A 22754-nucleotide genomic window follows, 5' to 3' on the forward strand; every position below is an offset into this window, starting at 1 on the left:
GTAATTTACCAGATAATCTGATGATTTCAACTAGATGAGTATAGGATAAGGGGGGTGAGATTTTATGTACGGAGTTTTCGTTGCAAGGTAAAAATTTAATGACAAATGTGGATACGCGTATATCACTCATTTTCCTTCTGTCACGTTTCCCCATTTCAAAACAAAGCTGTCGTTCGAAATCCATCAAAAAGTTTCTGACATTGAAAAATAAATGGCGTTGACGTACCATGTGGCTTTATCTGTATTTTAGATATTATTCAGGAATTTAAAATATACATTATAAATACATTCATCACATATAATTATTAATAATATTTTTTGGTGAAGCTTTGAAGATTTTTTTTCTTCTAATATCGTCAAGTATTTAAGTTTAATTTCGAATAGTAAAACAAAAATTAATATATTATTAAATCTCTTCATCGAACACTTATCCACACCCCAATGGTATTATGCTTAGGGCACTGCATCATATAAATGCAGTGTTGTCTTGATCGTTTAACACATGAAGGAAAGGTGATCAGTACTCCGCTTCAGGTACTAGTCCAGGGAAATATTGAATAAATATCAGAGTGAAACATTTATTTGACCCCCCCCCCCCTACGATTCGAACCCGGGACCTTCAGCACGGTATCTGTGCATGCTAACCATTACAATACGGAGGCGGCAAAAGGATGAGGCGGAATATCACTATTTACCAAGTGAAATTTAATTTAAAAGTAATGGAATTTGCCACTAAGTGACTGGCAAAGCAATCAGTGAATTACATCAAATTATCAAAAAAACTCATAAAAGGTGTAAATTTTTTTAAAATATTTGTTGAGGTCGTCACCAAAAAGTTACATTTCCAATATTGCACAAAAAATACTTTTAATGCAAATCTTTTCATTTTACTGTATTCTATCGAAATCTTCATTAAAGTTGCGACAAAACGTGACCAATCCTGTGTTAAACTTATGTATATAAAAACATTAAATCGCACCAAAACGTAAAAATTTCATAATCATGTATCACTCAATTCTGGGTGTTTTGCCAATAAATAAAAAATAAAAATAAAACAATTTTATAAGCTAGATTTCCTGATTACTTAAAATCATTTGTAATGGAAATGTAACGTTTTGTTGTGGACCTCCACATTTATGATAGTAAAATAATAAAAAGGCAGCATATCGCTCACTCCTTTCAACAACGTCAAATATAAAAAAACTTGATTTTTCAGGAGAACGTTTTTATAGTTTAAAAATATAATAAAATGCATGAAAAATAAATATCAAGCCACTTATTAAACTTTTTACTGTGCAACAGATCTTTTTAGGTTGAACATTAGGTTTTTTCTCCATTTGGAAAATATTAAGTATATATTTTTTTTAATTTAACAATACCTTTTCTTCAAAATGCAAAAACAACACTTTCTGCCCTGTAGCTGGTAAATATTATGTTTTGAATATTGAAAGCATTAACTTTGTGAGTTGAAAGCATTAACATGTGAGTGGATCAGAACACAAAGTATTTTTATTTCTCGAAATAATATAGGTAAATAGTAAGTTTAAAATATGCCGCTTTTGCTGGGATATAGTACGTTTACTGGGCATTCCGAAAACATGCACAACTGAAAATTGACGAATTTTGATATATGACATTGTTGAAAGGAGTGAGCGATATGTGCAAGTTGCTTCACAATCTGGGATTCCAATATATGTGTGATATTATAACGTCTTTAACCATTTATTTCTCATATGCGGGTCTCGTGTTTCAGTATCTGCGTGACTGTAGTGGTACTAAACGTCCACTTCCGGTCCCCGCAGACCCACCGGATGGCGCCTTGGGTCAAAAGGGTATTCATTCACATCCTCCCCAGGCTTCTTTTCATGAAGAGGCCCCAATATAAATTCGACACAACGAGGTAAGTACCTTACCCTGTCTTGTTTTTTTCCCCTTTTATAAAATATAGTATAAATCGTATAAAATAAAACCGCAAAATTTATTCTTATTTTTAACCCTTATCCGCACCCAATGATGAATGGGTTTATAAATAAATACTGAGATATTCTTATGTACCTATCTATTTATTTTCTGTTTGTTTTTTTTTTGTCACTTAAAAATATTAAATTATTTTTTATACTGTACTTTTTTCCAAACGAAAATTCCTAATTCTTCTTCTTCTAACCCTTATCCCCACTCAATGGTGCATAGGGCACTACATCGTTTCGACGCAGTATTATCTTGATCGATGCTCACATGAAGGCAAGATCACTCCTGCGATTCAGGGACCAGGGTAATATGATATAAATATTATAGTGTAAAATTACTGCTATTTATTTTCAACCCCCCCTGGAAATCGAACCCGGTTCCTCCAGCACGGTAGCTATACACCACGGAGGCAGACAAACTAAATTTACAAAAGTTTACTTATTAATTTTTTTATTTAAAGAGAAATATTTGTATTTTTTATTATTTACACAAATATTTCAATTTCATTTTATTTCTATGAGCCTAAGCGGCTCATTATTAGAAATAGGTATCAAATTGTGGTAGAGTGGGTTCGAACCGAGAAACTCTGACTTAAGAATCCGCGACACTAACCACGGGACCACAACCCGACACATTGAACTTTTTTTTAAATATGTTTTTATATTATGTATAAAAGTGTTTGTGTACAATTAAAACATTCACATTAAATTATTTTTTATGTCGCAACGATCGATGTTTGGAGATAAAACAAATGTACTTAAAAAAAAACATCAAAAAATTTGTCAGAACTTTTAAGCATTTATTTATTACATTTAAATTTTGTACTAACTTTTCAATGGTGAAACTGCATTTTATTGAATAAAATAACAATTATTCTACCTCAATAACCCATTGTGGTAATGTCTTTGAAGAGACATTAATTTTCATGATTTTGGTTCATAAATACCATAGTTTTTTTTCTTAATATTTAAACAAAAGTTGTTTCTACACATATGAATATTTTACCTTATATGTTTTACTTTAAGTAATTAAATCGTAATGAAATTGTCGAAATCAAGAAAGAGAGCTTAGTAAATTAAAGCTGAACTTGATCCTTTATTTAAGAATTAATTTATTAGAAAATGTAGGAACGAAATCCGTTTTATCTTTAAGTGTGTAGTGAAGTAGAGTATATCTAATTTATTACTCTCAATCAAGTGGACATTGGAATGCTTCTGGAATCTTCGGTATTCCAGCTTGATTCTGTGTAACTGCATACAAGGAATGTCTATATGTGTCGCCTACTTTCAAAATCCACCAGATCCAATTTTATAACATTTTAAAATAAATACTCTATCGGAATGCCAATTGTGGGTTTTATTATTTAAAATACTTAAATACTTGAAAACCCTGCTAAAAATACTTAAAAAAAGCGTTGTATTTCAAATTCCGCTATATTCGTGGAACTTGCCTTCTGACCCTTATCGGCCAATCAGAGAGCGGGAATAGGTCAAAAATTAAGATGACGTCATTATCGGTTTGTGTCTTGTGTTTTTTATTTAATACTGAAAAAAAAACAAAATTTTAAAATTCTCTATTTCATAATATTTTATCTAAAAATAGACAAATCTTTAAAACATAAATGTTACCCGGAGAATTTGCATTTTTTAGAAAATCGACTTAGATGGATCTGGCGGATTTTGAACACAGGCGACACATATATGTAATACCTACGTATTAACAATATTACCTACACATTCATACACCACATTCTTCGTGAAAGAATTAGCACGTTACTGAGCAGTAGATATACTCGTCCAACTCGTGTTAGCCTGGTAGCAAGAATTTTTTAACATCATTCTTTCCGATTTTACCTTTTTAACTCTAGTACCTCAATAAAGAGACTTACTCACATAAGGGCGCTTGACCACTACCCGGAATTACACGGAATTTTACCGTCCGGCACGTCAGTTAGCGTTTTAAAAGGATGATTGGCTTTGATTGGCTTGTGCTTTTGTCGATATTTCTTCAGATCGGTGCTCTTGATCGGTGCATGAACACGTTGCACGAAAATTCGATCACGCTAAGCTGTCGTAGTCATTTTCATTTTTCAAAATCGGACTCCCGGACGGTGAAATCTCGTGTAGTGGACAAACGCCCATAGTGATTTAAAAACATACGTATGAATCTTAAATTTCTCCTCACTTTTTCTGTTTTTCTGATAAGTAACCAAATAATATTCGGTTGAAATAGTAATAACACTATGAAGGTTTGTGGTTTTAGCCTAAATTTACTCCTCGCATTTCTGTCAGCCTGTTAAATACTCAAGGTTTATGATTCTAATAAACAGGGGATTGAGACAAATTGTTTAGCAAAATTTTCATGGCCTTCACACATCTGTCAACCTGGTAACTAAGTATGCGAGCCGGATTAAAGTCGTGGTACATTACTTTCGGAAACTATATGAGCAATTAGTAGGATTAATTTTGTCTATTGTCTTCTAAACAATGCAGCAAACTCCGAGCTTCTTACGATTGTGTAGGCTTCTATTTAGGACACCCTCCATTCCAAAACCATGGTGAATAAGACTGTGAAACAAACTTTGTAAGATACTATGATATAAATACGACTGACACTGTACACCGATTTATGCTCTGATCCTTAGATATGTAAGTAGTCAAAAAGCAGAATCTATTTTTTGTTTTCTAATGGGCAAAGTAAAGGTATACATATATCGCTCACTCCTTTAAACAACGTCAAATATCAAAAACCATCAATTTTCAGTTGTGCATGTTTTCGGAATGCCCAGAAAATGTACTATATCCCGGCAAAAGTGGCATATTTTTAACTTAATATTTACCCGCTACAGAGCAGAAAGTGTTTTTTTGCATTTTGAAGATAAGGTATTGTTCAATTATTTATAAATATACAAAATATTTTTCAAATGGAGAAAGAACATTCAGGTTTTACCTAAAATAAATCTGTTGCATAGTAAAAAGTTTAATAAGTGGCTTGATATTTATTTTTAATACATTTCATTATATTTTTAAACTTCAAAAACGATCTGCTGAAAAATCAAGCTTTTTGATATATTGTTGAAAGGAGTGAGCGATATGCGTAACTTAGTCAGGCAGATTCAAAATCTATCCACTTGTAATAAATTTCACTTGGTAAATTTCACTATATCTTAACATCTTTTATGACACGTGTTTCGATGCATTCAGATTTTAGTGGTATTCACGATGTAAAATATTAAAACACATAATCTGTTCATTTCCAGGATTTTCAATCCATCAATTTTTATCAAGATCATGATTTGTGTCGATTTTTTTTCTCTACTTATTACATACATAAGATAATATTCCCGATTAGTAATTTATATTTCTCATTTTGGGACATGGGATTACGGTTAACAAGACTGGAACACAAATAATAAAGAAACAAAAAAGATTAAAATTTTGGACATTTACGGATCTTACGACCGTTATAGGCTGGTATAAGTTATCACTTTACATATGTATAACATTCACCAATTCCACCTATGATTGACAACCTCAGTACTCAATTTTTTTAAACTTCTATAGATATTGTTCAAATTCTAAACATTGTGCTTGAATCACTAGAACTTCACTGAGACATCTTTGGTGAGTTGAAAGAAGCTTTTTTACTGAGCATAAAATCTTTAATTTGTCTGTGAGGTTTGATTCCTGGATTATACATGAAAAACACATGAAAATATCCTTTTCATTTTATTTTTTCACCCTATTATTTGACCAATTATTTATTTACAACATTTTGAGTGTGTCCAAATACTTGTTCACAAATCTGAATTATCTACAATTATGGGTGTTAATTATTTTATAATTTTTGGACATCTCAACATAGATGAAGAAGAATATGGATATATTCCATAGAGCAGAAACTATGTCATTTGTATGTGAGGTCTGAATCCTGGATTATAATCACATACATGAGAAACGTCAGAAAATATCCAGACTTCCATATTCTTCTTCATCTATGTTGAATGAATAAAACTAGGTAAGTAATTATTTGGCTGATGATTATACAGGTCCATTAATTTGATCCGAGCTATGTTTATCTCTATAAATACGGTATGAAGTGTACCCTTGTTAGGACATCTTACCTTAGGTAAACAACTGACCAAGTCTACCGATCATTGTACACAGTTATTGTGGCTCAAGTCATGGAGGAATGAATAATTTCCCAGCAGGTTACTAAGTGCTCGGATGTTCCTGACACATTATGAATTGGCTAAATTAATGCCCTACAACTATAGACTACTCTGACGTGGAGGGGTTTAGACAATCTGCTTTGTATGGGAATCAGTTGAGTCAAATTTATTACTACAGCAAACATTATAAGACACTCATGGACCTACTTGCGATTAGGCCTTTATGACTGATATTTATCTTTATTGCAAACCTTGGGGTGTATGTGAGTGTGCGAGCAGGTTCATGTGATATACACATATCGCTCACTCCTTTCAAGAACGTTATAAATCAAAAAACTTGATTTTTCAGGAGAACGTTTTTAAAGTTTTAAAAATAAATATCAAGCCACTTATTGAACTTTTTATCGTGCAACAGATCTTTTTAGGTAAAACCTGAATGTTTTTTCTCCATTTGAAAAATATTTAGTAAATTTAAAAAAAAAATTAAACAATACCTTTTCTTCAAAATGTACCTAGCTGGTAAATATTAAGTTAAAAATATGCCGCTTTTGCTGGGATATAGTACATTTTCTGGGTATTCCGAAAGCATGCACAACTGAAAATTTACGATTTTTGATTTATGACGGTCTTGAAAGGAGTGAGCGATATCTTAAATTCATTCGTTTGCTCACAACGTGTTGGGTGTGTTCGAATCCTTGTTCACAAATCTGGGTTTCTCCACTTGAGTAAAATGGTAAAAAGTTGAGTTGTGTGGTTGTCAATCCATGGTAAATGTTACACGAGTATAAAGTGATCGCTTAAACCTGTCTATGATATGTCGTAAGCCCTGTAAATACTAAGACTTCCATATTCTTCATCATCTATGTTGAGATGTCAAAATTTAATAATTTATTTGTTACAAATATATACGTACATATACAAACATACATTTATATGGTATGTACATTTATTACTTTTTTTTAAATGCAAAGAATCACCTTATTTGTGTCTTGTCGGTAAAATTCTTTTATGCGTACTTTTTTAGTTATTTTAGTCTATTTCAGCATAATGATACACACGAGAAAAGAAAAAAAAAGTAGAAATACAAATTGGGCACCAATACAATTTTTTCAATGTTAATATAAATGAAATATGAAGTTATGAAAAACAATTTATCACCATTTACATTTTTTTTTAAAAACTTTGTACTAGTGCAATATTTTCATATTTTTTTTATAAATGATAAAATAACAAAATCTTCAAAGTTAACGTTAAATCGTGTCTTCAACTAGACCAACCATATCATCCAATATTTTGTTAACTACGTGCAAAATTAAAATAATTTGAGCACTTACCAAAGCTGCGAATCTAAAATTCACTCATAAATTAACAGATGTATTTTTACTTAAGTTTTACTTGGTAAATACCACTTTTTCTTAAAATGTATAGTGACATTTGTTTCGATGCATTCTCTTTCATTTTCAAACACCTTTTACCTTAGTTTTTGTATATTTTGATTGATCAAGGTGTATTTTGATTAATTTATTTCCGTTAACTGATTTACAGCATCCAAGAATCCGACATAAATTCGCAAGCGTTAGTAGTTCAATGAACTCTGTCAAGTAATTACCTATACATTCGTGAGAATAATATATATTGTTTAATCTAAACGCAATTAACAAACTCTCCCCATTGCCTCCCTTAAAAGCCGCAAGCCCGTTTTGAATTTGGCGTGTCACAGTTCCCTTCCCTGCCCGAACCGACGTGATAAATCGAATTTGGCAATTATATATGCACGACCACGAGTCGTCAAACACCGGAGCAGCCATCGAAATTTACTATACGTTAAGTTATTAGCATTACTGAGCAAGTGTCACTAGTTGTGCATTAAATCTTATACGTGTGGTGTTCTAATTGGTCTTATAATTCCGTTTATGTAGAGGTGTGTATCGAGCTTTTCCCGGCAGAACACTGTAACGGTAAAAATATAATTTTACAATACTTTTTTATATCGTCTTGCACCCAATACCCTCATAATTATATGTTTTCCCTTTAATTTAAATGAGCTTTCGCCCAGCTAGTTGTGATGTGAAAACAAAGTGGAAAAATTGGATGTGATTTGAAACAAATTTGAATAAAATAATAAATTTAAAAATACCAATTACAAAAATAATTCAATTTAATTTTTAAAAAAACTAAAGAAATTCAATTTAAATTTCTCTGGTCCACTTTAATTTTTTGACTATTTTAAATAATCTTCATCGTCCACTTTAAGTTTTACTATTACACTTATTGGTTTGGCCGGTACTTATCGGTAGTACGTTTTGAATTTCGAACGACGCCCGACTGCCCAAATAAAAGACAAAAACAAAAGTAAAAATAGTTGCAATTTGACTCTTCACGCGGGCGCTATATATATTGAATTGTTGTGAATACCTCGCTGTATTTTGTGACCCCATCACCACCATCAAGAGAGAATCGCCCTGATCCCAGCGCTGGATCAAGACCATCTATAAGAATAAAAGGTTAGTTCTTTATTCATACGTGCTATTTGATATTTATCGAACTCGCCGTCCCTTGGTACTTGAAAGTTCGAGCATAAATCATCGAACTAACTCGGGAGAGTATCACGACTCCAAATCGATCTAAATATTTCAACCTTGTAGAATCGTCGTCTTATTGTTAATACCATAAGACTGGTCCTTCGAATAACTATTTTTTTTGAGTTTCATTTCGCACTGTGGCGAAACCATTTTTGGTCCTTCGAGCCGGATTTACATATTTACGATTACTAGCGTACCTATTTACGATTGCGAGCGTTTCGGATTTGGTGTCAATACTAAATTCGATATTTAAATTCCTTGTGAATTTGTTTCCCTTTGATAATATTGCTACTGCAATAAGCATTACGTAAACATGAATGATAAAATACAACTTAAATTGGCGAAAGCAAAAAAAGATTATATTTTGGCGAAAATCGAAGAGCTACATAAACAAGCTCAAAATGTTTATCAAAGTCAAAAAGAAACGCAAATTACACAAGAATTTAGATTTAGAGTACAGGCATCGGAAATTGACAATCTTTTTTCCGAATTTAAAAACTTATGTGATAATGAAAACGTGTTGCAAATGAAGTTAAATCCAGATTTTCATCCGAATTTTGAGAGCTTGACAGTTTTCAAAAGGAAGTTTTATTTTGTTAAAGACACACTTATACGGATGACAAAAATTTCTGAACTCGAGTCGTCAAATACTTCGCAACCAATTATAGGTGTAACAAATTTAGTTTTAAAATCGCAGTATGATCCTAGTTATAATTTAAGTATTCAACCACTAGTTTTAAATAAGATAACCGATAACCTTCCAGTTTCCGAGATTAATACCTCATCTCTCAACTATTTAAATAACTTGTCCTTAGCCGACAGAGACTTCCACATTTCAAGACCGGTAGACATATTACTGGGTGCTGAAGTCTTTACTGAAATTCTGCGAGATAAAAGAATACGTGGACCGCCAGGAAACCCAGACGCTATAGAGACCGCATTTGGGTTTATAATTGAAGGTTCGGCCAATTCTTTGATAAGTTACGATAAGGACGATACTCGTCCTCCTATTCATAATTTTTTGACTACTTCTAAGGAATCAATTGAGGCACTAGTATCCAGATTTTGGACATTAGAAGAAGCACCTTCGAGTGAAAAACCAAGTTTTTCATCTGAGGAAAAACAGTGTGAAGAATTTTATAAATCAAACATACATCGGGATAGCACTGGGCGCTACGTCACAGCACTACCCTTTAATAGAGATCCATCTTGTTTAGGAGATTCACTTACAACTGCGACACTTCGCTATCAGAAGTTAGAACGCAAAATTAATCAAAATGACACTCTGCGTCGTGACCATGATAAGGTCATGGAAGAATATCTCGAAAATAAATTTATTTCTCCCATACCACTTAGTAATTCTAACGAGCCATTTTATGTCATACCTCATCACGGAGTTCAACGAGCGGACAAACTTACTACAAAACTTAGAGTTGTCCTAAACGCCAGTCAGGTGACTACGTCGGGTCTTTCTCTGAATGATTGTTTACATCCAGGTCCTAATTTACAAGCAGAATTACCCGCCGTTATTCTAAAATTCAGATTATTTCCAATTGCACTCAGCGCGGATATCAAGCAAATGTTTCTAAATTTAATTGTACGTCCTGAAGATCGTCGTTTTCTCAATATCCTGTATAAATTTAAAACTGATGACGTAATAGAGATGTACCAGTTTAATCGCGTGTGCTTCGGTTTGAGATGTAGTCCTTACTTAGCTATGCGTACCGTAAAGCAGCTAGCTAAAGATGAATACGATAAATATCCATACGCTGCCAAAATCGCGTCCGAAGATTTTTATATGGACGATTTAGGCACGTCCACTCGCACAACGGAAGAAGGTGTTAAGTTAGCGCTTAGTCTAATTGAACTTTTCAAATTAGGAGGTTTTGAATTAGTTAAATTTGTAAGCAACTCGGCGGAAGTAATGAATGCTATTCCGGAAAGTAATCGTTTAACTTGTAAAGTAAAATTTGACAATGAAGAGGATAACCTTAAGATTCTTGGATTAGATTGGTGTCCTAAGGAAGATGTTTTAACAGTTTCTGTAAAATGTAGCCCAATACCTAAATGTACCAAACGCACAATGTTGTCAACGGTGGCAAAGTTATGGGACATCAATGGCTATTGTTCTCCAGTAATCTTATATGCGAAATTATTAATCAAAGCTTTATGGATTCGTAAGTTAGGGTGGGATGAATTGCCACCTGAGGAAATAAAAACTACCTGGCAAAAGTTCTTAAAAGAATTGCCTCTGCTAAGAGGATTTAAATTACCTCGATTTTTAGGCTTTGAATCTGAATTATGTACTTTAAACATATTAGGGTTTGCAGACGCCAGCGAACGCGCGTACGGTGCCTGTGTTTATACGTGCATAGAAGTTCCAAATAATCCCAATAAAATAAGTCTAATTCTAGCCAAGAGTCGTGTAGCTCCACTCAAAATTGTGTCTTTAGCTCGATTAGAACTTTGCGCAGTCTTATTATTAGCAAAGCTTATTAAATTCGTCATCGATACAATTTCCTCAAGGTGTACAGTAAAAAATATATATGCCTTTAGTGACTCGACAGTCGCTCTACACTGGACTCACTCATCACCACATCGTTTTGACACATTCGTCGCAAATAGGATCACCAAGATTCAAGAACTTCTTGATCCCAAATATTTTTACCATATCAATGGTAAGCAAAATCCAAGCGACTGTATATCTCGCGGGTTGACACCCGCGCAATTAATTGACCACCCTCTGTGGTTAAACGGTCCACCGTGGGCTAGAGAAGATTGCTCTACGTGGCCTATAAATAAATTTTCTTTTGAAGAATCCGAAGATAAAAAATTGGAATACAAACGTTCTAAAGTTTTTCTATCAAAACAGTTGAAACGTCTGAGTCCCTTTATAGACGAAGAAGGTATTTTACGCGTTGAAGGAAGATTATCCAAAGCAGATCTTCCTTTTGAAACCAAACACCCAGCGCTTCTTCCAAAACGAGACCATGTGGTCGATTTAATAATAGATCGGTACCACAAATTTCACTTACATACGGGATCGGGACTCCTTATGTCTATCCTGCGCCAAAGATTTTGGATTCTTTCTGCCAGAAGCGTCATTAGAGGGCGAGTGAATAAATGCAATGCCTGCTTCCGCATGTCTCCGTCACATCCAACTCCGAAAATGGCTGATCTTCCATCATTTCGGATACAGGAGGCAAAAGCTTTTGTTCACACAGGTGTTGATTACGCGGGTCCTCTAAACATTACTCTCACTAGAAAGCGCGGACAACGTTCTCAAAAGGCTTATCTGTGTCTTTTTATATGCTTAACAACTAAGGCTGTACATATTGAACTTGCTTCGGACTTATCCTCCGATACTTTCTTAGCCGCGTTCAAACGTTTTTTGTCGCGAAGAGGACCTGTATCATGTTTGTACTCAGATAATGGTACAAATTTTATTGGAGCTAAGGCACAGTTAGAAGATATTTATAAGTTAACCGTATCGCAGGAATACCACAATATTATAAGCAAAGAAATGCTTAAGCGTCGTATAGAATGGAAATTAATTCCACCTCATAGTCCACATTTTGGTGGAATCTGGGAGTCAAATATTAAGAGTTTCAAATCACACTTATATAGAGTAATAGGAAGTCAATTACTGACTTATGAAGAACTCCTTACGGTATTAGTACAGATAGAGGCTCTCCTCAATTCTAGACCCCTTTGTGTGTTATCGGGCGAACCTCATCCGGAAGTCCTTACTCCCGCCCACTTTCTCATGTCTACGCCTTTGCAATCTCTTCCGGCCTTGGAAACAAACAGTTATAGTCTAGGTTATCGTAAACGGTTATTAGACAGTTTAGTCCAAGAATATTGGAAAAAGTGGAGGTTGGAATACTTGCATACATTGCAAGTGCGCCAAAAGTGGTGTACACCCGATCACCCGGTAACTGTGGGTACTTTAGTTCTAATTATACAAGACGACATCCCTCCTTTACGTTGGCCTCTAGGAAGAATAGAAGAATTATACCCTGGCACCGATGGTATTGCCAGAGTGGCTTTGGTCAGAACCCAAACCACCAGCTTCAAAAGGCCAGTTGTTAAACTGTGTCCAATTCCAAATCAATAGTAGTTTGTTTATCTATTGTTTTTACATTTTTTTATCTCAGTTTTTCTTTTGTTTGTTTTTTTTTGCATTAAGTTTCCTATTGTATTGAATTGGACGTTTCCGAACAAGTGAAAGTGTTGAGAGAATTACCTCAAACCTCTTATGGTTCAAATTGAAATGAATTATTTAATTATCCTTTTATTTAAGTATTTTTCCATATTATTTCTCTCTCTTCAACATTCGTGTTTGATCGTTTTGGAGTTCGTGGTTCTTTCGGTTTGCGTCGACGGTTTCGGAAGCTCTAAGAACTTCCAAGGCGGGGGGCATGGTTTGGCCGGTACTTATCGGTAGTACGTTTTGAATTTCGAACGACGCCCGACTGCCCAAATAAAAGACAAAAACAAAAGTAAAAATAGTTGCAATTTGACTCTTCACGCGGGCGCTATATATATTGAATTGTTGTGAATACCTCGCTGTATTTTGTGACCCCATCACCACCATCAAGAGAGAATCGCCCTGATCCCAGCGCTGGATCAAGACCATCTATAAGAATAAAAGGTTAGTTCTTTATTCATACGTGCTATTTGATATTTATCGAACTCGCCGTCCCTTGGTACTTGAAAGTTCGAGCATAAATCATCGAACTAACTCGGGAGAGTATCACGACTCCAAATCGATCTAAATATTTCAACCTTGTAGAATCGTCGTCTTATTGTTAATACCATAAGACTGGTCCTTCGAATAACTATTTTTTTTGAGTTTCATTTCGCACTGTGGCGAAACCACTTATTATAAAGTTTTGATTTTAAATAGTTTTTCTTTTTTTTCTTCTTTATTTTAAATTCTTTTGCATTACATAACATAAATTCAAATATACAGAAATATGAATAAAATATAAAAATGAATGCAAAAAAGATCCCACAAAGGCATGGCCTGTGTGTGGGTAAACAATATAATTTAATTTAGTCATGGTAAAGGGTATAAGGATAAAACTTGAATAAATACTACAAATAAATATTTAAAAACCTCATCAAATATTATTAATCTAATTAAGATACACTGATGTGACTAAATATAGATTATTAACACTGATAATAACTTTGATAAAACTTCAAGGACGTAATTTTCTGTGTTGAGTCGCTCTCGTGTTAATTGCTTTTATTCATAAGATATATGATAAAAGAATAAACATTTTTTTATCAGACACTGTCTAAATACTTCACGAATTCTCAACTGAAGGCACAACCGTCATCCAAAATAACAACTTACATACGAATCGAATCCAACAACAGTACATATGTATCTTGAATAATGGGCAGAATTATGAACGTTACATAAATGCATAAAATGATCACTTATGCCAGCCAAATGCCCTGGAATGCTCTGAACTCCATCTTCTTTCGGATAAAAACGATAGATACTTCGTCTTAAGTTGAGACTTTAGTATGTTTAAATTCATCAGACATCCATCAGTAACTGATGAATAAATACGTCTATTTTTTTATTACTATTCCACCCTTTCAAATCAAACGTAAAATCAGATACAGTTTCGTGATTCGTTTTAAACCCTAAAAACATTTTATCGTAAGCACTACGGGGGCAAATTTCATCAACGTACTTAACATACGATTCACTTAAAATACAGGCATCAAGGAACCAGTAAAACATTTTATGTTTCTGAAAAGATATTTCAATTCCTTAAAGTATATTTTCGCCCTTGGTTTTACGAGCATCCCTTTTCCTGCATTTTAAGCTTCCCCTCCCGCTCTTAAGATATCCGCTTAGCCGTTTGGACGTCGTAAAAAAATAACAATTTCACATTCGTGAAAAATGTTGCAAAACTAAATGACCTTTCCTTAAACTTCGAGAAAAGTGATTAGCTTTCATAATTTTTCTTCTAGAATCTATTCGCATTTTATTGGTCAAACAATAATCAGCTAATTATTCACAACATTTTGAGTGTGTCCAAATGTTGTAAATAAATTTACTGTCAAATTAAAAGCTTAACTAATAAAAATGAAAATGACATTTTCTGGCATTTCTCATGTATGTGATTATAATCCAGGATTCGGACCTTACATACTAATATAAGAGTTTCTGCTCAATAAAAATCTTCTTTTCATCTCACCAATAGATGTCTCTAGTGAAGTTCTAGTGATACAAGAACAAGGTTTCTAAATTGATTTATTTATAATAATAATAATAATAATAATAAATCTTTATTCCAGCTTTATACATATAGAACTTCCAAGAATTTTAGTAGTGTGGTTGTCAATAATGGGTATAATTGGTGAATGTTACCCGTGTGTAAAGTGATCACTTAAACCAGCCTATGGCGGTCGTCAGCCCCGTAAATGCTCAAACTTCTATATTCTTCTTCATCTTTGATGAGATGTCACAAAATAATATGAAAATAACTCCTGTAATTGGAGATAATCCAGATTTTTTGAACAAGTATTTGGACACACTCAAAATGTGAGCTAATTATTCGTTCGTGATCATATAAAGGCAGATCAGTCAAGGGTGATCAGTCCTGTGCTCCAAATTCTCGGATATGGGAGTGTAATATTTAATTTATATATAAGTAAAAGGCCTCAAGGCGAAGTACATTAATGTTAGTAATGTTAGTATATAATTCATTAACCATTCACCGAGATTTTTGTCTACCGGTTTCTAGACGTACCCGTCTCTTCGTCAGGACAATCACTACAATAGCATGCAAACAATACTTCACGTTACTACCTTAGCACTATTCACACACTTACAACTAAACAAAATGTTAATCACATGCGACTTTGGTCGGCCCAAAAACCAACACGCACTAAGGATGCTTACAAGCACTTACACACAGATGTAAGTGTGTAAATAATTCCATGTTAGTGACGTGTAGTATTGTTTGCATGCCGTTGCAGTGATTATCCTGACGAAGAGACGAGGACGTCTCGAAATTTACATAATTTGGAATCTTTTAAAAATTATGCCGTATGGATGAATATTCATAGACAAATGGTGAACTAAAGACAAGTATATAAAGTGATCACTTAAATCAGCCAAAAGAAGGTCATAAGCCCTGTGATGCTCAGAATTAAATCTTCTTTCGTATAAAAATGATAGATACTTCGTCTCAATTGGAGACACCTATAAAAATATGGTTATTACAGAATGGCGTATATTGTAAATTATTAAGTGTCAGAATGACTTTTATCAATATCTGTTTATGATCGGGATTTTTTTAATACACCACATTTCCTTTTGATAAAACAGTTCTGGGGCCGAGATTTATTGATATGTTCCAAAACGAAACAATAAATTATGGTTAGTTGGAATAGCCTCATAAGCAGGCATCATTTATCATGAAAAAACTATCAAACATTTCAACAACAGACCCTCATTCTTACGAGAGGACGCTATCTATTACGGTTATATTAAAATGCTTACCCTTAAAAAGCATATGTTTAATCTATAGCTAGGGCTGTATTCACCCCATAAAATGTTGAACATGATATTTATCTATGTTCGTCGTATAGTCGTGATTGACAACATCTACCATTGTTAAATCGAAATATTTCTAATACCATCGAATTGGCTCGAACGCAATGGGGTAATAAATAAGACAGGCTCATCCCTTCTTAAAAACAGTGTTTAAACTTCATAATTTTTATCGATTAACCGGATTTTTTCAGCTGTAGTTAGGATAAAATTCCAACAATATTATCTTTCTGTATCATACGTGAATTTTTTGGTCTTCTTCTACATGTCGTTAGAGGAAGATCCATGGCAATCACCCGGTTTACAATATATTCAGATTCTCTACGTTCTATATCCCCATACCATATTAATTGCCTTTCCTCTAACTTACTACCTGTATTTATTTCAGTTACACACAGGCTTTCACAAATGCGTACACTCTTTATTTTGTCTCTAAGAGACACTTCAGCATGCATGAATGAATAATAAAATAACATGTCACATATCGCTCACTCCTTTCAACAACGTCAAATATCGAAAATTATCAATTTTTAGTTATGCATGTTTTCGGAATTCCCAGAAAATGTTCTATATCCCAGCAAAAGAGGCATATTTTTAACTTAATATTTACTCGTTACAGGGCAGAAAGTGTTTTTTTGCATTTTGAAGAAAAGGTATGGTTTAATTATTTTTTTAAATGTATTAAATATTTTTCAAATGGCGAAAAAATATTCAGATTTTACCTAAAAAGATCTGTTGTACAGTAAAAAGTTCAAAAAGTGGCTTGGTATTTATTTTTAATACATTTGATTATATTCTTAAACTTTAAAAACAATCTCCTAAAAAATAAAGTATTTTGATTTATGACGTTGTTGAAAGGAGTAAGCGATTTATTATACTAATTAATTGAAGATTTATTTAATAAATACCAACATAAAAGGACAATAAACAATCTGAAATCGACCAAGAAGTGTTAACTTCCATCCAGTTTTAATTTCAAACACTCAACCCAGGAACTTCGCATTACTCGTTCACTTTGACTGATTTTTAATGATCCACCCCTTCCGAAATAGTCCCCTCGTTTTATCTTTATTCTTGCTCAGAGTCATCTTCAAGGCACACCCAGAGGACACATCCAATTAGGGAGCTGCACTAAATTAAATCATTTGACTTATGAGAGATTCGCCACTCTAACACTCGAGCCGGATCTCCTAAAATGAGTATTGCCATTCGAAAACTTCAAACGCAAAGACACTCTCGGTCCTTTAATCTCTGACATTCCTGGCTCAAATGAAAAACAATTATGCAGAGTGTTTTTCCGCGATGGTTTCCAGCAAAACATTTTTATTTTGTACCCTTTCCTTTATAAATGAAAACTCGTCGCGATGAAATTGTATATTCACAGCGTGTACAAATGATTTCCTGAAAAATCATTGTACCCTTTTACGCTTCTTATTATTACTTAAATTTAAATCTTTGCATATTTATTACACATTTTTTAAGAGCGGTTTTCTTACTTTTAAATATAAAAATGAAACATTTTTGCGCTTTCTGATGTAAACACGACTAGTCACGAGAACTACATATGTTTTCATTGACAGGTGAAAATTCAAATGAGAAACAATGAATTTAGACCAACTATCTAACTAACCATCATGCTGCTTACCGCAGGAGAAGGCAGAGAGAAAAAAACGCCATACCAATCTGCCTCTTCCACATTCATACATCTTCTCACACATACACGCCAATTATTCCAACTCCTGACTTGATCACTTTCAAGGATTCGAAATACTGGATCATGCCAAAATTTCCTCGGTCTTATAATAAATTTCAATTCCAAAATAAACATTAATCATATACTTTTCTAGAATTCTTCACCATTGTTTTTCCCGCTAAACCAAATCTCACCCCCTAACTTACCCCCTCTAGTTACTACCCCGCCCACCTATGTCAGCATCTAGATTATTTATTTACTGCTTGTCAGTTTGTATTTTCACCTATTCATGAGAACATCTGTAGTTCTCGAAACTATTCATGTTGACATTAATAAAACTAAAAAGTGGTCTTAAACAAGTTCTTTATTGTATTGTACCGTATTTTATTTTATTTTTAAATTTAAATCTTCATATTATTCCACAAAGTTAATGCTTAATCAATAAGTAATATTATCCTAGAAAAAAAAGCATTTTTCACGACGTGTTCTTCATTTATTTGTTGTTTTTTCTTAAATTTAAACATAGAAAAAATGAGAGAGAACTCAACTGATTACCTATAAAAAAGAGACTTAAATATAATACGCTTATCTTTATTTATTAAAATTTTAAGGATAAATTATCAAAATAATTTAGGGATAAAGAAGTTTTAAATAAATAAAAAATCACCAACTTAAGTCTAGAAATAAAGATAAAATGCCATTTATGAAAAAAAACAGAGTCACAAAATAATGAAATGTGTAAGGGAAAAAGTCAAAATGTATGATAAAATGAGATGCCTGAATGTATGAAGAATTAAAAGAGTCTGAAAGAATTTCAAAAGAAATGCATTGTTTACTGTAAGAAGATGTAAATATAAACATGATGTAAATTAAGTGTTAACAAATAGTTTGTATTAAATGTAATATAAGGTAAACTAAAAAATAAAATACAAAATAAAATAAAGATAGAAATCAAAATCAAAATTATTATCAATATCATCGCGATTTAGTTGTGTATTGGGCTCATTGCTTGCCTCTCTCAAATATTTATTCGCTGTCATTGCGCTTTAGTGGCTGTACGGTACAATAAATCCCCAGTTCATTGAATCCCGGATCCTTGTATTGCGAAACCAAAGCTTCTTATTTATTTTTTCCGTCGGCTTATCCATTTGTCTATACGTATGTGCTATCTCGAGTGATGTTGAATATCACAGAGAATGGGAATAATATAATTTAGTTATACTTGTGTCGTCACGAAAAATTAAACACAATTAATATTATAGGCATGCATTCAAAAAGAGACACTACTAAAGAGATTTACTAATTTATTTTATAAAAAGAATACGTTTTATAAAATGTTGTCAGGTTGGGCTAATTTAAATTTTTAAACTAGGGCTACAATTTATGCCTATTTTTTCATAAGGGTCTTCAAACCCTCATCCGCACCCGATGGTGCATAGGGCACTGCATCATATAAACATAATGTTATCTTGATCGTTAACACATGAAAGAAAGGTGATCACCCTCCACTTCAAGTACCAGTCCAGGGTAATATTGAATAAATAATATTACAGTGAAAAAATCTCACTCATTACTATACACAAATAAAATTTAAAAACGGTAAAGGTATAAGGTATATATTGTCACAAGGGTACGTGGTAAAACAAATTTTGAGCTCACTGCTATAAACTATAAGTAGATATCAAGATTTGTATTGATATCTTAGCACAGATGTAATTGTATTTTTAGATGGGAAAATGGAAGTCAGCATATTATAAACCTTACGATCTGTCATTGGCTAATTTAATTGATCACTCTGTACACTGTGCTATATTTACCCTTCTGCACATGATTCGAAACTATATGACTAAAATTGCAGAATGTTATATATTTGCTTCAATTATAATCTCTATTTAGTCTGTGACTTCTATGGTTGAAATAAATAAGTAAGTAGAAACCTCTATGAATTTTATTTTCCGAATAAATGTTATAATCCGATATTCTTTTCCGAATCATTTTACATGTTTAGAAACACCTTACAACGAAATTTTATATTCAGTATACAAATTTATTCATACCAGTTAAATTCGTAATATTTTGAGTGACTCACAAAATATTACGAGAGAGATAATTTGAAAATTCGAGAACATCATAAGAGCGCAAATATTTTTAATTAAAAAATTAATCAACTTCGCCTTTCCATTACATTGTACTCTGCAAACGTACCTTATATATCCTTGTAATGCTATCGACATAATATTTACTTATTAAAATGTCAGAAAGTAATTGTTCTTTTGCATGTAAAATTTGTCTTCATAAACATTTTTTTTCAAAACCATATAATCTATTCAAAGTGAGAAAATGAAACCTTCGCCTGACTTTCTGACTTTACTAAAGTCAAAATTTCTTTGTGTTAAAAAAAATTGTTTTCTCGGATCTTGTCGAAAATTAACTATTCCGAAGAGGGGAACTATTTGCAGTCACATAAAATTACAAGGTATCCTATTCAAATTTACAATTTTCTCGGATTTTCTCCCAAACGCCGGAGTAAATAAAGGAGTACGCCGTATATACCCCGAGCCTTATATTTCGTTTATTTTTATGACGCAAAATACATTTTGCGCTGTCGCTTGCTGTTTACATTGAGTGAACTTTTCCATTTTCGTCAGAAGTAATGAAATTTTCATTCTTCAAGAAAAATATTCTGTTAATATTTTGTGTTAACTGCAAATTCTGGCAGACAATTGCAGTTTATAATGTTTAAATGTAAATATATATATATATATATATATATATATATATATATATATATATATATATATATATATATATATATATATATATATATATATATATATATATGTATATATATATAAATATAAATATAAATATAAATATTTTGTCTGCCTCCGTAGTGTGATGGTCAGCGCGCTAGGCTACCGTTCTGGAGGTCCCGGGTTCGATTCCCAGGGGGGGTCAAATAAATATAAGTGATTTTTTCACTCTAATATTTATTCAATATTACCTTATTACCAATATTACCTGGTACCCGAAGCGGAGGGCTGATCACCTTTCCTTCGTGTGTTAACGATCAAGACAACACTGCGTTTATATGACACAGTGTCTTATGCACCATTGGGGTGCGGGTAAGGGTTTTTTATTTTATATATATAAATATATATATATATATATATATATATATATATATATATATATATATATATGTATATAAATATATATATATATGTTTATATATATATATATATATATATATATATATATATATATATATATATATATATATATATATATATACATATATATATATAAATATATATATATATATAAATATATATATATATATATATATATATATATATATATATATATATATATATATATATATATATATATATATATATATATATATATATATATATATATATATATATATATATATATATATATATATATATATATATATATATATATATATATATATATATATATATATATATATACATATATATATATAAATATATATATATATATATATATATATATATATATATATATATATATATATATATATATATATATATATATATATATATATATATATATATATATTTATATATATACATATATATATATATATATATATATATATATATATTTAAATATATATATATATATATATATATATATATATATATATATATATATATATATATATATATATATATATATATATATATAAATACATATAACTTTAATCATCAAAATGTGACAAATATGGAAGTTTGGGTAATTACATTACTTACGACCTGTTATTGATTAGTTTTAGTGATGACTTTCAATATTCTGACAATTTTTTTTAATCCTTGTTTTATGTATTTTCAATGTGACTCAGAACCAAATAATGTGTCATTTTTTCATATTTTTTCTAATAAAAAAGGTTTTGATATGCGTTTTGTTTATGTTACGGTTAATGTGGAAATATTATATTATAATCTCACCGACATTAACTTTGATGCGAAAGAGTTGAGTGTTTTTAACCTTCGATATTATCTAGATTAAGTAAACATATAAAGTTTTATAAAATGCTTGAAAGTGTTTTCCGAGTCATGTAATTAGCGATACAAGCAAATTGAAAACAATTACGCATGGTTTAATTCGGTGGTTCTGGAGGTCCCGGGTTCGATTCCCAGGGGGGGTCAAATAAATATAAGTGATTTTTTCACTCTAATATTTATTCAATATTACCTTGGACTGGTACCCGAAGCGGAGGGCTGATCACCTTTCCTTCGTGTGTTAACGATCAAGACAACACTGCGTTTATATGACACAGTGTCTTATGCACCATTGGGGTGCGGGTAAGGGTTTTTTATTTTATATATATAAATATATATATATATATATATATATATATATATATATATATATATATATATATATATATATATATATATATGTATATAAATATATATATATATGTATATATATATATATATATATATATATATATATATATATATATATATATATACATATATATATATAAATATATATATATATATATAAATATATATATATATATATATATATATATATATATATATATATATATATATATATATATATATGTATATAAATATATATATATATATGTATATATATATATATATATATATATATATATATATATATATATATATATATATATATACATATATATATATAAATATATATATATATATATATATATATATATAT

The 22754-nt window shown here is 31.6% G+C and overlaps 1 protein-coding gene across 1 annotated transcript in view; it reads left to right on the forward strand.

Annotated features, from left to right (window-relative positions):
- Window positions 1-22754, forward strand: part of LOC148312008 (acetylcholine receptor subunit alpha-like) — a 34643-nt gene that overhangs the window by 2684 nt on the left and 9205 nt on the right. The window contains exon 2 of the mRNA XM_088277968.1: window positions 1754-1900. Coding sequence (XP_088134094.1) covers window positions 1754-1900 — 147 coding nt within the window. The remainder of the gene's footprint in view (window positions 1-1753; window positions 1901-22754) is intronic.

This window comes from Brachycentrus maculatus, unplaced genomic scaffold (genome assembly GCF_059751285.1).
Source record: "Brachycentrus maculatus isolate JH-2025_06_01 unplaced genomic scaffold, ASM5975128v1 h1tg000051l, whole genome shotgun sequence".
In the NCBI taxonomy this organism is placed as follows: domain Eukaryota; kingdom Metazoa; phylum Arthropoda; class Insecta; order Trichoptera; family Brachycentridae; genus Brachycentrus; species Brachycentrus maculatus.